The 16,756-nt window shown below is 37.9% G+C and overlaps 1 protein-coding gene across 2 annotated transcripts in view; it reads right to left on the reverse strand.

Moving 5' to 3' along the window:
• The window catches only part of LOC306998389 (ADAMTS-like protein 2), an 18,141-nt gene continuing 1,385 nt past the window's right edge, over positions 1–16,756 (reverse strand). The window contains exons 2-18 of one of the 2 annotated variants that reach the window (XM_079612422.1): positions 14,848–14,985; positions 12,725–12,800; positions 12,401–12,503; positions 11,932–12,077; positions 10,876–10,999; positions 10,315–10,395; positions 10,050–10,225; positions 8,696–9,128; positions 7,483–7,831; positions 6,064–6,167; positions 5,855–5,981; positions 5,489–5,702; positions 4,826–4,981; positions 4,556–4,726; positions 4,198–4,374; positions 3,123–3,267; positions 1–1,222 (exon numbers count right to left, since the gene is read on the reverse strand). In XM_079612422.1, the coding sequence (XP_079468548.1) occupies positions 1,101–1,222; positions 3,123–3,267; positions 4,198–4,374; positions 4,556–4,726; positions 4,826–4,981; positions 5,489–5,702; positions 5,855–5,981; positions 6,064–6,167; positions 7,483–7,831; positions 8,696–9,128; positions 10,050–10,225; positions 10,315–10,395; positions 10,876–10,999; positions 11,932–12,077; positions 12,401–12,503; positions 12,725–12,800; positions 14,848–14,985 (2,842 nt within the window). In that variant the 3' untranslated portion in view covers positions 1–1,100. Of the gene's footprint in view, positions 1,223–3,122; positions 3,268–4,197; positions 4,375–4,555; positions 4,727–4,825; positions 4,982–5,488; positions 5,703–5,854; positions 5,982–6,063; positions 6,168–7,482; positions 7,832–8,695; positions 9,129–10,049; positions 10,226–10,314; positions 10,396–10,875; positions 11,000–11,931; positions 12,078–12,400; positions 12,504–12,724; positions 12,801–14,847; positions 14,991–16,756 lie in introns of both variants that reach the window. The other variant, XM_079612421.1, reaches the window with a different exon arrangement.

A 16,756-nucleotide genomic window follows, 5' to 3' on the forward strand; every position in this document is an offset into this window, starting at 1 on the left:
AAAAAAAAAAAAAAAAAAAAACTGGACAAAATCCTTAATCTAATCAGTTTTTATTGGCTTTTAGTTTAAAACTCAAACAGTGAAGCCCATAGAACGAATACAGGGAACAGGGAAACAGGGAATATTGGTGAAGTACAATGGGGTTAAAAAAAGCACTTTTTATGGTCTCAAAATATATTACATTTGTCAATGATATACTGATATTGTAATATAAATACGTTTTCTTTTAATAGGGCAACATAAAAGACTTATTGTACCCTACTGTCATATTTATATTTACAATATATACGGTAGTGAAGCTTGTATCAAATCTTAAGACTATGTAGCCTATTAAATGTCAGTGTCTCGGTGGTGGGACATGGTGCACTTTTTTATCATCATAAATTAGGAATCATTTGAAAGCTTAAACACTCAAAACTTCAAATTAGACATTGCCTTACCATGAAAACAGGCTTAATTTTTATCAATAAGTTAGACATGTGGCTTTGATTTTCTAGCAATTTAAGAGTCCAATTTTATTTTGTATAAAATAAAAAAACATGTTTAGTTCAGTACATTTGCTTTCATTCAATTTACTTCTGCAAGAGTGTCTTTTACAGGTGAGAAAAGCATGAATGTTTACAGTATGGGTGAACACAATAGTCTGGATGTATGAAAAAAAGACAGCCCAGATCTCAAATCCGCTTTAGTTTTATTTCTCCTTCCAGACCAAAAGTGGACACAAAATACAAACAAAAACAAAACAAAAAAACTTTGTACATACATATATCATACGATGTGTTTAGAAGTATGTAAGAGCAGAATCAAGGCTTCTACAGTACACAGGAGGAGCCTGTACAGTTGTTTGATCAGAAGACAGTGTGTCTCTATCATCAGTAGACCCACGGCTCCTCCGCAGTCCAGTTACAGGAGCTGCCTTTCCTGGGACCAGTGCCCTTTTGATATAGCACCTTTCTTCAAGGAGGGGAGAGTGACAGCAATGAGGGTTGAAGGGCTGGACTATGGACAGGCAGGGGTAAAGTTCTGGGTTCAGTGCGTCCAGTATATGGAGGAGGGTCTTCACATTAACTGCCAGGCCACAGTGAGGAGCCAGACAGACTCTACTGGCTCTTGTTCCTGCAGGACAGACAGCAGGCCTTCCTGTAGTACCAGTGAGTGCACAACTTCACCCGCAGGACAAGGGCACAGTTGGCTGTCGCTTTATCCTGACAAGCATCCTCAGCTGAAAATAGAAATAGAAAAAAAACAAAAGAAAACAGAAACTTTTAAAAGACAAAAGATGTGAAACTTGATTCTTACATCATACATTTGCATTAAAAAAATACCTTAATTATATAATTATTATAACTTTTTAAATGTTAAAATCACAATAAATAAAATGTTTGTTTTTTTGCTAGTTTAATAGCAGTTCAGTCGGGCTCTAACGTCAACCCGACTTTCATTTCCAACCAAAATGCAACCCTTGTAACCAAAATCATCCTCTGACTGACGTTACTACTTTATACTCAAGGACCTTGACAGAAATGTATGTGGAGTAAAAAGTACGATACTTGTCTTTCAAATGTAGTGAAGTTAAAGTAAAACGTTTCCAGAAAAAAATACAGAGTACAGAGTACATATAGAGTACAGATACTCAAAAAGTGTACTTAAAGGGATAGTTCACCCAAAAATGAAAATTCTGTCATCATTTACTCACCCTCAAGTTGTTTCAAACCTGTATGAGTTTCTGTCTTCTGCTGAACACAAAAGAAGATATTTTGAAGAATGTTGGTGACCAGACAGTTGATGGACCCCATTGACTTCCATAGTAGGAAAAAAAGATACTATGGAAGTCAATGGGGTCCATCAACTGTCTGGTCACCAACATTCTTCAAAATATCTTCTTTTGTGTTCAGCAGAAGACAGAAACTCATACAGGTTTGAAACAACTTGAGGGTGAGTAAATTATGACAGAATTTTCATTTTTGGGTGAACTATCCCTTTAAGTACAGTACTCAAGTAAATGTACTATGTTACTGACTATTTAAATCCACGTCAACGTTCATATTTATAAAAACGGTCTTTGAAGTGGAAAAGTAATTAGCGTCACGTCAGGATCTAAGCAGACATACACACTTTTCCTTGTGGCAGAGAGTCGAAGTCCTGCAGGAAGAGAGGCGTAAGCACATTTTCTGTGTGGACATTCATTCTCTGAATCACCCATAGGACATTTGAGAAATGATCGTAAGATATAATGTAGTATGGAAAGCATTTTATGAATGAAAATATTTTATAAATGAGGCCCCATTTCCCATAATTGTGACTTTATTTTCAACCAACGTTGTGAGAATTTATTTTGTTATAAGTATATTTTTGGCATTTTTATGCCTTTTTTAGAAACAATGAAGAGGAGAAAGAAGACCGGGACAAGCATAGAACCGGTGCTAAGATTTAAACTCAGGTTCAAATCCCAGGTGACTGAAAACCTAAAACACTAAAAAACGTAACAGTGGAATGGGTGGAAACCTGTTTGGAAACAATCATGATTTTTGCAGTACGGCTTGTTGCACAGACATTACACACTTCACCTTCACAAGGCAAGTCTTTGCAGAGATGTCGAGAAAAGTGCTTTAAGTAGATCTCGATGAACATCAGCGACTGCAGGTCTGTACCATGTTCCCCCTACTAAATCTCTGACTGAGAACAAGGAATGTCACTGCTGTCCAAAAACACAAAATTGGCTGCCAAATTGACAACATGCATGATGCACTTGCCCTGCAAAGCTTAAAAACAACAAAGCATTAATCTGGTCTAAATTTCACAGGAATTAGCTTGTGTTGTGCCAAGATACATCCACATGTGCTTTTAATTGAGCCAAGCGTTTTAACACGCACTCGTTGCTGTGTTTCATTAAAAGGTACAGCGTAAACTACTTACAACTGGCATGATCAAATAACAGCCTTGCCAGAGTGCGTCCTTATAGCATCTTTCCAAATAAAGATAGATTGGATTTCTTTTCACTTCTCTCAGGGCCTGTCTTGTTGAAAATCTGCTGTCCGTATCCAAGCTTAGACCATCTCAAGCTGGTCAGGAAACCTCAATCTATATTTGTATCGTGGTGCTGGGGTTTGCTTTAACAGTACCTGGTGGCTCAGTGGTGCAGGGCTGCACCTCACAGCTCTGTCTGGCCTCTGGTCTCAGCGTTGAATCACAGCTATGGCCCAGTTCTTCTCCTTGATAACACTTGACCTCTCGCACACGCACTCCAATCCCACATGTCTTACTGCACTGGAGCGCACAGACACACATACAAACACATGTGTGAGCGGCTAACATTTGAATGAGCTATAAACCAGAACAGAGAAATCACAGCCTCTTTGCACTGATGACTTTTTTAAAGAGATGTGCAAAAGCAAATATTTTCTAAAATGTTGGTCTTACAGAAGCCCTGTATAATTAGGCTGGGTTACAGTCATGCGCATCAGATACCATACAGACGTGTTTCTAAAAGTGCTGACACATTCATTTTCAGGGAAAAAAGGTCTGTTGTCTTTGATGCATGTAGCACTCCTCACATGGAAGTCACTTTTAAAACAAGCAGCTACCTGTTGGTCAATGTGGCCAACCTGCACATGAGCAAAATCATCAAAATTGTGGGGAACTTTTACACCGTCACATGAAACTTCAGATCGTGCAGATTCCTATTTAAAAAATTTGCGATTTCACTCGCAAAATTACCCCAAGCAAATGTGACTGCACGTTTAGGAGGCTTGAACTTGTTCATTTCATGTCTCAGAATTGAGACTTTATTTCCGATAATTTCTAGTAATTGCAACTTTTATCTCGTCATCTTAATTAAATCCCACAATATCTCATAACTGAGACTTTCTCACAATTTTGACTATTTTTGTCTTATTGTTTGTAATTGTGACTTTTATTTATTGTAATTGCGATTAAATTGTGACTTTATTTCTTATTTTAAACAGGCTTCTATGAATGACCAGTAGGATGTTGAACATCTTACTTTATGGAAAACAAAAAATATAACTGAGATTTGTACAGTTTAAAAATGGCACATAACATTTTGTGTAATACATGACCCTAATATGTAAACATCCCAATGAACGTGCTACACATGGCATAAATTGAATTCTATAGAACATATAACATTTAATAATGAGTTTCCAAACCAGTTAAACTATAATAACCACTCCTAACCTGGGACCAGGAAGTGGTGAACCACTTGGAGCAGGGTCTCTCGAAACAGGCCACACTGTCTGCATGCCTGAGGGATCTGTCACACATCCGTTCGGGGAACTCCTTGAACACACCACCCTCCAGCCCAGCACACACCACCTGACGCGTCTTCACCCCACGGCCACATGTGGCATTACACTGGGAATGTTCAAGACCAAATACTACAGTAAAAAAACTCATTATACACATAGGAGCCGAGTTGTTATCGTTCACTAAAACTAAAATCGAAATATTGATAAATACTATAATAGTATATGAATAATGCTGCATAGGAGATGGATGGGAAGAGTTAGCGTTCATAAACTGCAGGTCAGCTCACCTGTTCCCACTCTTGTTCCACCCAGTGGGAATGGCAGTTTTTGTCTCCGCACGGATGCACCGCCAGCGGCTTGAGCTCTGGATCACACTGCCCATCAGAAATCACCTTCCCATTACTGTTCTTACACACCACGTAGCGTCTCATCCTGCCCTCCCCACACGGCCCTGAGCACTTAGAGAGGGACAAACAAAGACACATAATGTCATGTTTAACGGACAATCTATTTCAAGTTTCTGTGTGATATTTTACAGGATGGTTTCAGAAACCCACCGGCCCCCAGTCAGAGACGGTCCACCTGCGGTCACAAAGCGGCCCCTCACACTCTCTCTGGCTGGCCGGTCTGGTGGATTCGTTACAGAGTCTGGCCTCCATGGAGCAGCGCACCTCACGGCTCCTCACCCCACGACCGCCGCACCGCGCTGAACACTGTCACAATGAAAAACACTACGGTTCCTGCCACATTCGGAATCTTTCTCTCTTCTGACTGCTGTAATCAATCTCTCTATATTTTTTCCCTCTTTTAGAAAGTCATGGAAACGGTATTGTGAAATTTTTCTTTTATATTTGTATTTCTTAAATATTTGAAATGACTTATTACATAAAAAGATGTACTCACGTGGGTTAAAAAAGCTCTCTAAAGTTCAGCTAATTGCATTTAATATCATTTTAAAGTAGATTATTATTATTATTTTTAATTCCAATTATCATGCAATTAAGCATCTGAAAACATTACATTCTGTATGCACTGAAGTATATTCTTTTAAAGTATATTCTTTCTTTAATAAGTACTCTTTTTAAAAGCATTAAACAAATAAACTGAATTGAGATCAATGCAACTATCTGTGCAGGAATACATACATTTTTGGCAGCTAATATTCAGTTCACATGCACATTTTAAATAAAGTCTTGAGACTCAAGGCTTTACACACTGACCTCAGACCAGTCTGAGATCTCCCACTGCGGGCCGCAGCTTTTGCTCTTGCAGGCTTTCCGTGTCATGGGCTTCTGCAGCTCCGTGGCCTGACACAGCTCATCATACACAGTGCTGTCAAATCCCGGCGCCATCATCTTCCAGCAGCGCACCGTGCGGAACTGAAACCCCTCCCCACATGTCCGGGAACACTCGCTCCAGCGACTAGTTTCCCACCTGCCTCAGAATACAGAATACCTATCATCAACAGCATCTGCATCTATGCTTAAGATGCTGTTCCAAACATCTATGCTTAAGAATTGGCTTACTGTATAATGAAGCAAATTATGTTAAAACTCAATTCACTGCATGAAGTGTCAGTATCAAACCTGGGCAGGCACTCTTTCCCTGTGCAGAACTCATGTGTGGGCTCAGGCCTGGTCAATGCGTCGCAGTAGCTCTCGTCCACCTCTGACCCATCATACTTCACACATAAGGCATAAGAAGTGCTTATACCTACAGACACAGAGCAGAAGGTCAGGTTCGTCGTGTATTTGTAAATGTGTATCAGTGTCTATGTATATGCTTGTAATTTCACCTGTGGTACACGTTGAGCTGCAGGGTGCATACGCAGATACCTTCCATCTGTACATGTCGGACATGCTGATGTCATGATCCAGAGATTCCACCTCAAACTCATTACTGCGGGAGTAGGAGAAAAGAGAGAGAGAGAAAGGACAGATAAACAGAAAAAAGTTTGTGAGTAATGGTGGTTCAAATGACTGATTCATTTATTTATTTTTCAACTATGTATTATGTATTATATACCATATTAAGCTTATACAGTGTTAAAATAATGTTTTTCATCAGTCAACATATTTATTCACAGGGAAAAAAACAAGTATATTTTTACTAGGAAATAGACCTTTATAAGCTATCATACAGTATAGACAAAATATGCAGATTTTTTGGTTTTCACTTATACATTACAGATATATTGTAGCTGTATAGCTGTATACATTTTTTTCAAATCGTCTTTTTTTTAAATCAATAGTTTTAAAGAAAATTCTGTTTACTATTTGTAAAATAAAAAGTCAAAGTATAGAAAAAAAATCATAAAGAAAACTTAACATTACATTTAAAAAAATATATATATATATACCGGTATATATATTCTATTATATTATATTTTAAAATATATTGCTAAAAAGGAAAATGTTCATTCTTTTGTGGTTGGTACAGTGAAAATATTGTCAGGCCAAAAAACCCCCCACAAAAACCAGCACAAAAAAATGTTGGTGTAGTTTGGAAAATTAATCAGAAATTAGTTATTTCGAATTAGTCATTTAATCACGACAGACGAAATATAAGAGATTTCCACATGAGTTTATATGGCATTTAACTGAATAAGGTAAGACTAGCATTGGTCAACTGAGTTCCAGTTCCAGCTCTTGGTCATTTCCCAATCCTGTTTCTGTGATTCCTGTCTCAATTCAAACTGTCCTATCAAATAAAGCCAGAAAGGCACAAAAATATAGCTTTAAAAAAAAACTAAAGCCTGTTGTTTTAGATTACATAGGCTAAAATAGTGCACATAACTCATTAGACCTTGAATTCACCCACCCTGACACTTTTGTCGCTTTCACACTTATATGTATGTTTGCTTAAGTCTGAACCAGAATTTGATTCATTGAACTACACTACCATCAATACAGTCACTACAGCAGAAAATGTAAATCCCCTGAGTTCCTGCATATCCATAATTTAAGAAAAGGCTAATTTATTTTTCATAATTTCATGTTAACTTGCCCTCTGAGAATAGAACGTTGAAGGCTGGGAAAGGAAAAGCTTTCTACCTTTTTTCTACCCTAACAAGCACATCTGTGGAAAGGATGCAGTGACGTTTTGAAAGATTGGTGCACATTTCCATTCATAACAACTCAAGCCAGACCATGGCAATAAATATGTCAGAGCATTCATTAAAAGGCTCAATCCGCTCAAATGCCCTCTGTCTGACCTCTCACTGTGGGGGGTCTGCACTGGCTCCACCTGGTGGAGCAGGAGAAGGTTGGACTGGTGCTTTGTGGAGTCATTGGTCCTGGGCTCAGGCTGAGGCTCTCCATCTGAACCGTGCATGTCCAGGCTGCCCGGGTAAATCTCTAGTGTCAGGCTGTTGTCCAGTGAAGAGCTGGAGTTGAGCTTGATGATGGCACAACCTGAGAGTGCAGAACCGTCTTTACAGGGCTGTCTGGAGCCTGAGGGCCATTGCGCCCCATCATAGAAGAGAGTCTTCAGAACTGGCATCGAGGTGTGATTGGAGTCACTGGAACTAGACGAATCACCGTCAATCAAGTTGGAATCAGGACCTGGACAACAGCAAAGCATGCTTAAATGTGAAATCAGTTAATTGGGCCATGACATTTTAGCCAAGATTAGATTTCCTTTATCTTATAAAAGTTCTGTACAATATTTACAGTATGTGCACTTAACAATTTGGATATTTTTATTCAATTACTTCTACAGATTGTACTATAGACAAATGCACTGTTTAATAATAAAATATACAGTGCCGTTCAAAAGTCTGGGGTCAGTTTTTTAATAGAAATGAATACTTCTATTCAGCTAACAAGGATGCATTAAATTGATAAAAAGTTACAGTTAAGACATTTATTTTATAAAAGATTTCGATTTTAAATAAAGGCTGTATCATTAAAAATTGATCACGGTTTCAAAAAAATAATTCAACATTGACAATAATAACAAATTTCTGAAGCATCATGTGACACCAAAGACTAGTCCAGCTTCACAGGAAAAAAATTACTTATATATATATTAAAATAGAAAACGGTTATTTTAAATTGTAATAATATTGCACAATATTAATGTGTATACCAATATGTGTTTTGATCAAAGGTGAGCATAATAGACAAAAACATTAAAAAAAAATATATATATATATATTACTGACCCCAAAGTTTTGAAAGGTAGTGTATATAATTGTAGAATGAACATTGTTTGTTTCATATTGCCAAAATATTCCTGCATTTACATCAATCATGAACCATACTGTAGTTCACATGAACAGAACCCCCTTTTTCCGAACAGACCCACGGGTAATTCCCAAGCAAAACAGCTTTTACACAAATCAAACTAAACTAAAACTCTAATGTGAAAGTAGAATGAAATGCCAACGAATTAACCCAAAATGTTTCCCCCTTAAAATGACTTACCAAAACTGCCTTGTGCCTCAAGATGGTGCATTTCATCATCAAGCTCGTTCTGGAGGACCTCACTGGCAGGTCTAAACAACACCAGACCAGGGAGCTCACTGAAGTTTACAGAGGCCTGAAGCCCCCACAACAGCTCCTCGTGGCCCACGTGCACCTCCATGTCATCTTGAGCTACCAAAGAACTGCTCTGGTTGTCTTTCTTTCCGTATTCTTTCCGAGCCTCGATTTCATTATGAGTGGAGAAGAGCTCCGTGGAGGACGCGTTAACCTTCTGCTCTGCCGATGAAGGGTCTTTGGATGTCTTGGACATCAGATTGCTTATTTGAGGTTGCTCAGGGGTGGAGGCCATGGGAGGTGGCGCTCTCAACTCTGGAGCTCGAGGAACTGTGTATTCATATGTGATGTGAGGCATCTTTCCATTGAGGTTGTAATACTGCACATAAACACACAAAGAAAAAAACAGACTGTACTTAAAAAAGTCAAGCCACATTTATTATCGCTTTTTAGCTCGTTTCAAAGCAGCTTCACATTATCAAGCAGGAGAATAACAGCGTTAATGTAAAATTCATCAGTTATGAAACAAATAAAATTTTAGCTGTAAAACAACTCTACAGAAGATTATAGCGTCATTATTTAGCACAATTTAATCCAATGTTGTTTCTGTTCAGTTCAATAACTGCCAGTGTTGCAAAGTTCATCAATTATGAAACAAGCTCTGCTGAAGACAACAGTGTCATTATTCAGCTCAAGTCAGTTCAATGTTGATTCAACTCTGTTCAATAATAGTGTTGATGTTGCAAAGTTACAGTTATTATTCAGCTCAAATCTGTTCACATTTTGTTCTCATCCGATAGTGTCAGTGCAGTTAAATATGACTAAATATTAAAGGATTAGTTCACTTCAGAATTAAAATCTCCTGAATAATTTACTCACCCCAACGCCATCCAAGATGTTCATGTCTTTATATACAGTTCAGTCGAAAAGAAATGAAGGTTTTAGAGGAAAACATTCACATTTTTTAAAAGGGAAACATTCACATCGCAGAGCTAGTGCAAGATGAGCATTTGTGGTTAAAAACTATATAAATGTTTGTTTGTTTTTAGAAAATGACAGATCGTTTCGCTGGATAAGACCCTTATTAACTGACATTTGGACCTTCAACCCGTTGGACCCCATTGAAGTCCACTATATAAAGAAAAATCCTGGAATGTTTTCCTCAAATTTTAATTCTGAAGTGAACTAATCATTTAATTGTCTTTAATTATACATACATGCTGTCTGAGATATTATCAGATGGTCACATATGAGATAAAATAAAAACATGGTTGTGATTTTTACATACCTATATACCTACCATGACATTCAGGGCCTGATGTGTGGGACCCTGAGCCATGATGTACTCAAAGCCATCAGAGAAGAGGTTAGCCGGCCTCCTATACTTGAAGACTGTCCCAGCAACATGGAAGTTCTGTGGATTGTCAATCACACTGTTCCCATTGAAGAAGAAGTGACCAGCTTCATCAGAGAGAGCTAGAAGATAACGCAAGATACATTTAATCACTCTTTATTGTTCTCTTTGCCCACCAGAATTTTGACTGATCCACCAATGAAACTCTGACCCAAAATATTTTCAGTTTTCCGCCGCTCTATGATTTGGATATCAGTGGCACCAACTGGTATATTGGTTAAGAACACATAACCTAAAGACATAAAGACAAACGAAAACATTTAAAATTGTTCAAATAATGCTTGTGTTTAATGACTGTCAAATGAAACATCTTCATTAAGGGATAGTCCATCCAAAAATAAAAATGTGTCATTATTGACTCACCCGATGTCATTCCAAACCCATATGACTTTCTTTGTTCTGTAGAACATAAAAGAAGATACGTTGAAGATTGTTGGTAACCAAACAGTTTCGGATCCCAATTACTTTTATTGTATGGACAAAAAACAACAACAATGGATGTTAATGGGAACCAAATCTGTTTGGTTACCAACATTCTTCAAAATATCTCTGCAGAAGAAAGAAATTCATACAAGTTTGGAAGAATGTGAGGGTGAGTAAATTATGATAGAATTTAAATTTTGGGGTGAACTATTCCTTTAATTTATTAAATGCATGGAAAAAAAAGGAAACAGATGGTCTAATCAACCTTTAATGCTAACATTAGATATACCTAACTGTGTGATCCCTTTCCGGTAAGATCCTGAGACACGATAACAAGACCCTCCGTTTCCACCACAGACTCCACATTTGTCTATGGTTTTACTGGAATACAATTTCCCATCACACCCTACTACCTGCAACAAAGACAACAGAACAGTTAGCACTGAACTGAAAGTTTACAGTGATCACTTTATGACACCAAAGAGCTTAAACCAGCCGGTTGCATAAACTGCTTAGCCTAGTCTTAAAATTTAGTCACCTACATTTTTTCTTCAAGACTGGTCAAAACTTTTTGAAGTCAGTTACATGAGATGGTAGATCGGTCTAATTTGAATTCTAAAAGTTAGACGGAGATTACCCGTTGGTTAACAGCAAGTTGGTCAAACTAGTTCTTAAGAAATAGTCTTCACAGAGTTAATAAGTTTATGCAACATGCCACCTCCATCCACTTCCTTCTCTTTTCCTCTATTTTTACATTAAACACTAATTTAAAGTTCATCTTTAAAATAACTAATAACTTAATAACACTGTTAAATGCAATCTCTAGAAATACTCAAATTAATTTCTAATTTTCTTTTTTCATATTATAATGTTGTGATGCCTGAATACGTAGTAAACATTTTTTATTTATTTCCGTTTTTTTAAAGGTACACTATGTACTATAACTGGAAAAAAAGTTACATAGTGTACGTTTAAATTAATTTTAATATCGGGGGTTAGTTATTATCAGCCTTGACATGAAAATAATTATCGGTCATCATTTTAAATATTAGTGCATAATCAATTTATATTTAAATGTTAGCTCTACAGATTCCATGTTTCCATGTCTGTCTTTGTTATAAATGTCGAATAAATTTAAGTTTGAGCGTATTGATTATTCATGATTTCTACACAAACCGGTTAACTGAGACCCAATGCTATCAACCAATAAAAATTCAATTGAAAAACTGCTTTTGCTAGAATGTCAAGCATCCTACATATATCATTAGTAGCCATCTCGCCTTTCAGGACCTTGGCTTCTTGAAGCTTGGAAATAATCTTTGCACCAAGTATTATTCTGACACACCTGACACTGTCCCTCGATGCAAACACCCTGGTAGATGCCGTCCCTGCAGAAGGTCCCGTCGTGGGCAGGCACCAACAGCTGCCTTTCTCCTGTGGTCGTGGTGCACTGGAGGTCACATGGCTTATTGGAGATGTTGATGTAATCATCTGAACAGGAGGTGACATCAGCAAAACATCATTACGATCTAGGCTTTAGAGAATTCCTCTAGAGATAATAGGTCTTTATGGCATTGAGAGGCCTCTTTTGTACATAGGGGACTATGGGCTGAGGAAATAATCCTAAAGGGGCATCTGTGAGCTATAATAGAGCTGGCCAGGAGCCAAGACAAGAAATTCAGAAGAGTCTAGAACACTGAAAGGCTAAAAGATGGAGAGCAAATGAACTCAGAACACTAGAGAGATTTAAAAAAAGAACAGAGAGAGAAGGAGAGTGAGGTGGAAAAAGAAAACACTGAGGGACGTTTTTTTACCCGGATAAAGTGGAACCCACTCATAGTGCTTCCTGCCGAAGGCTTTGGCATTGAATTGAGAGCACTGGTGCTGTTTGAAGCTGATTCTGCTGTTTGGGCACGGCTAGGCAAACATCCAGACAACAATAAAGACACAGCTCGTGAGCCAGGCAGCAGGTCAAACAGCCTGCAGATATTAGAGCTTCAAGCCAACATGTGTAAAAATGCACAGTTATGCCAGTTGGCCTGGATGGAGTATTCCACCCAGTAAACACAGTCACATTATTATGGGTTATCATTTAATTATACACAAGCATCTTTATGAAGATACACTTTAGGTCATACCTGGTTTGTACACAGCTGATACTGTTTGGATGGTCCAGTGCAGAAGGAACTGTTGATGTTGTGGGTTGACGTCAGTCTGAAAACAGTTCATCTATAAGTCCATCTTGATGGGACAGAACATTTTTACCTATTCATGAAAGGATCTGCTATGGCGGACAATCGATTAATAGGCGACATTAAAATTATATTCTATTTCCTCTTAAAAAATAAAACACTTTGAAATCTGTCATTTTAAATGCTACAAGTAAATTAAGGCATCGTAACATAATTAAAAAAATGGAAATTAATTTTGAGATTAGTTAAAAATTATATTTAACATATAAAAATAGGGGAAATGAGCAAAACAATTTAATATCTAATATCAGCAAATACCAATAAATCTTTAATATGGACTGATAACCTTTATGGAACGATCATTCCTATAAATTTTTTTTAAAAAACTGACACCAGTACTGGACCAAACCGGTCAAGGCTGTTTTTTTTTTTTGTTTTTTTTTAGTACTGGTGCTTATTCAGCTTTGGACCAGTGTTATTTTAGAATTTATATTAGCCTATAGTTTTTATTAATATTTTGAATTAGCTTTAACTAAATTTTTTGTCATTTTGTCATGTGCTTTTGTCTTATTTTTTAAATATTCCAATTTGAGATAGTTTTTATTTCGGTTTTAATTTCAGTTCAGTTGTAGCATTTATTTAATTAAGCAATTTTAGTGCTTTATATCAAACTTATTTCAGTTAGATGTCAGGCAAAATGTCTAATTGCTGTTTAGTTAAAAGTTTTTCATCTAATATTTATTGACTTGATTGAAATAAAGCTAAAATAAAATAAAAAAATTAATGTGTTTATAATAGTTCGTGTTTTAGTTAACGAACCCTACTGGGAACATCAGCGTACCAGGATCCCATACTGGTGGTAACCAGCATGCAAAACACTGCATATGCCACTGGGATCTCTCTAAACGTATCCGTATATGATTCTCCTCATCTTTCTAGCTCTCTCTGTTCCCTCCCCCCACACACACACCTTTCGCTGCCTCCACCATACTGGGAAGTGCTAATGGGAGCCAGCTGGACTGGCTCAGCCAGGGCCCTTATCTTCAGTGGAATCTCCTCAAAATGTTTGACCATTTGCTTTAAGAGCCATTTTATAAATATGTTTGTCATTCTGAGCAGAATTCCCTGTGTCATGTGGGCCAGTGGATTGATTTTAATTCCACATGACATTCCTCTGGGTGCTCTGGAGGATATTAGTCAAAGGGGAATTCTCTCCCACTTCCCCCCTTTCTCATGTGAGGGTTCACTTGGGTTAGTCTGCGTTCTGGTATAGGCTGAGGAAGGGAAACTCTGTTTTATACATGGTTTATCTTCAATGGATGGGACAATTCTTCACTATTTTCTCTCTTTCTTTAAAGAAAATAATAAACTACAATAATTACTAAAAGTGAACAAATTCATTAAATAATAATAATAATAATTAAAGTCCCCATGAGCAAAATTGACAATTATTATTTTTTATGAAATATTGCCGTATTTATTAGTAATGATTTATCTATGCATTGCACATTATTATTATTTTTAATCCATGTGCTCTCATAATCTTCCTCTTGCAGCAACATCTCTTCTCTTCTCTGATGATGTTTACTGGCATGAGGTCTGGACAACCTGTCACTCAAATGAGATCACAGCAATAGCAAACCACAACTATCAAAAGATCCAATCAAAATCAAGTCCCATGTCCTACATTCTTTCTTGTTTGAGAAGCCGTTTGACCCGGACATACATCACAATAGGGCAGAAAAGACTATCACCACTTCTGTTTCATGCTGACTTTAAATGTAATACAGTTACCGATCAAAATTGTTCATGAAATCAAAGTAAAATCGTTAAGCGTTCAGGGCCAAATAATCCAACATTAAATGAATTTTGTTAGTTGATCGTGAGTGACATTACCCGGTGTGAAAAGTGGGTTCAGACCAGGGTCAAATTGACAGCTCTCAACCCATAGTGGAGAACCTCGCACAAAGCATCAGACTTGTCACTTCTGATTAGTACAGATTCAGAGGGTCCTTTTACCTCGGTTGAGCTGTATCTGAGTGAGCGTGTGTGTACTGGTTAAGGTTTACCTCTGCTGCAGACAGTGACGCTCTTGAGAGCGCACTCCTCCTCCGCAGGTACGGGAACAGGTGGACCAGCTGCTCCATTCACCCCACCACTGAGCTACCTCGTCTGGCTGCCTCTGGAAATCCTCCCTCCCCTCACTGCTGTCCTGGCAAAGACAGAGACACAGTGCTTCACTGCTGCACGCTTGCATGATAACATGGAAAATCTGTAAACAATGCCAATTATTGTCAGACACAACCACTTCTCTGTGTAACTTGTGGGTAAAAGCTGTCATGACTCTCAAGGCACTAATATTAGTCAAATGTTGTTGTAGTACAGATCTTGTTTACTACAGTATGTTGGACTCAAGTATTAACTCAAGTATTAAAAACTTTTAAGACAAAAAACAACTCAAGACACATTCATAAATAAAATAGAGAGAATTGAGAATAGAGAGCAGAATAAAAAAAAGAAAAATAGGACAGTAAGGAAACACTTTGGCTGAAATTGGAAACAGACTGACTGTCTATGAATTCAGAAACTCAGACAAGTCTAGACATTAAAGATGGGACTTTGTTACTTAAGAGAGAGATGAGTGGAGGGCAGTTTTAGGGAAGAGATGGAGACGAAGGTGGATGGAGCCCCCCTAACGGCCCAGATGAAAGGGCAAGCGACTGTAGGCAAATTAAGCAGACTCCTGTTGTCTAGACAGCAGGTTAATCACTCCTCTTCAAGCCGTGCATCAGTGAACTTTAACACAGCACAGGCACGGCTCCTTGGAAAGTCTTGTGAAGCTCTCAAAGAGAAGAGCTGCCCAGCATGGTTGATCTCAAACCAGCTTTAATGGTCAACGTTTGGATTTTGGTATAAGGAGGCGGATTTACACAAAGACCATTTTCTTCCTAGAGCTCTATGCACCCGTTGACCCATCCTGTCATAGTGTGCTGTTTAGTCCACAACTGACATTTGGAAAGTTATGCTATAATTAAGCATGAAATCCACTTGTTTGAAAGTGACATTTTGACATAGATGTGCACTTATACTGTCTTTTTTCACGACTGAGTCTCTTTAGATTAGAAGCATGATTACAGTAGAATACGTAACAGTATATGACCCTTAAAGCAAAAACACTGACTATTACTGCAGGCTTGTAGAAATGCATAATCATGGGATGTTTTGTAGTAGGCTACAGAGGTTTGGCAGCCCCCCTCTACAAACCCAAACAGCTTGGCTAGAGCCACAGTATCCCCCGCCCTAAACGCAGGGGATCTTAAGGGGATCTTGTCCAAACAAGGGTCTGCATGCCCATATGTTTTTTATCTGAATGCCCTCTAGATGTTTATATTCTAAATAGACAATAGACTTTGTCCCACTTTCTAATGCAGTCCTAAAATGGAGACCCCCAGGGAGACCACATGGGCCCAATGAGTTTCGAAATGTCACTTCAGTTGAGTTTAGTCTGCTGATGCTAGAACACGGCGCCGGTCAGGTCGAACTGGTTATATTAACATTCTGAATGAGCATCAAAACATCTTTTATAGTAACAGCATTGCTTTCAAACAGCATGTAGGCTATGGCTATAATAACGCCCATAAATGTTAGACCAAACAACTGAGCGAATAACAACAATGCTCTATTTATGGACAACCATAGGGATTCGTGAACGAATCGTTCTTTAGATTCGGATCTTTTTTTAGTGAATCGGTAGAAAAACCTGTTACAAATCCTGTTTGAACCATTCACGAAACGGACTGAATCGGCGCCAGCGGTTCTCGAGTCAAACATTGAAATCGAAAAATGGGGGGGATATGATGTTTAATAGTAGGAATGACAGCTTTATAAACACAGATGTTGGTTTTAAGAAATAACATTCTAACACGTTTCCAGCCGAGCGATGTAAATTTATTTTAACCAGTTTAGTATAGGCTTATT

This window comes from Phoxinus phoxinus, assembly GCF_949152265.1.
Source record: "Phoxinus phoxinus genome assembly, chromosome: 5".
In the NCBI taxonomy this organism is placed as follows: Eukaryota; Metazoa; Chordata; class Actinopteri; order Cypriniformes; family Leuciscidae; genus Phoxinus; species Phoxinus phoxinus.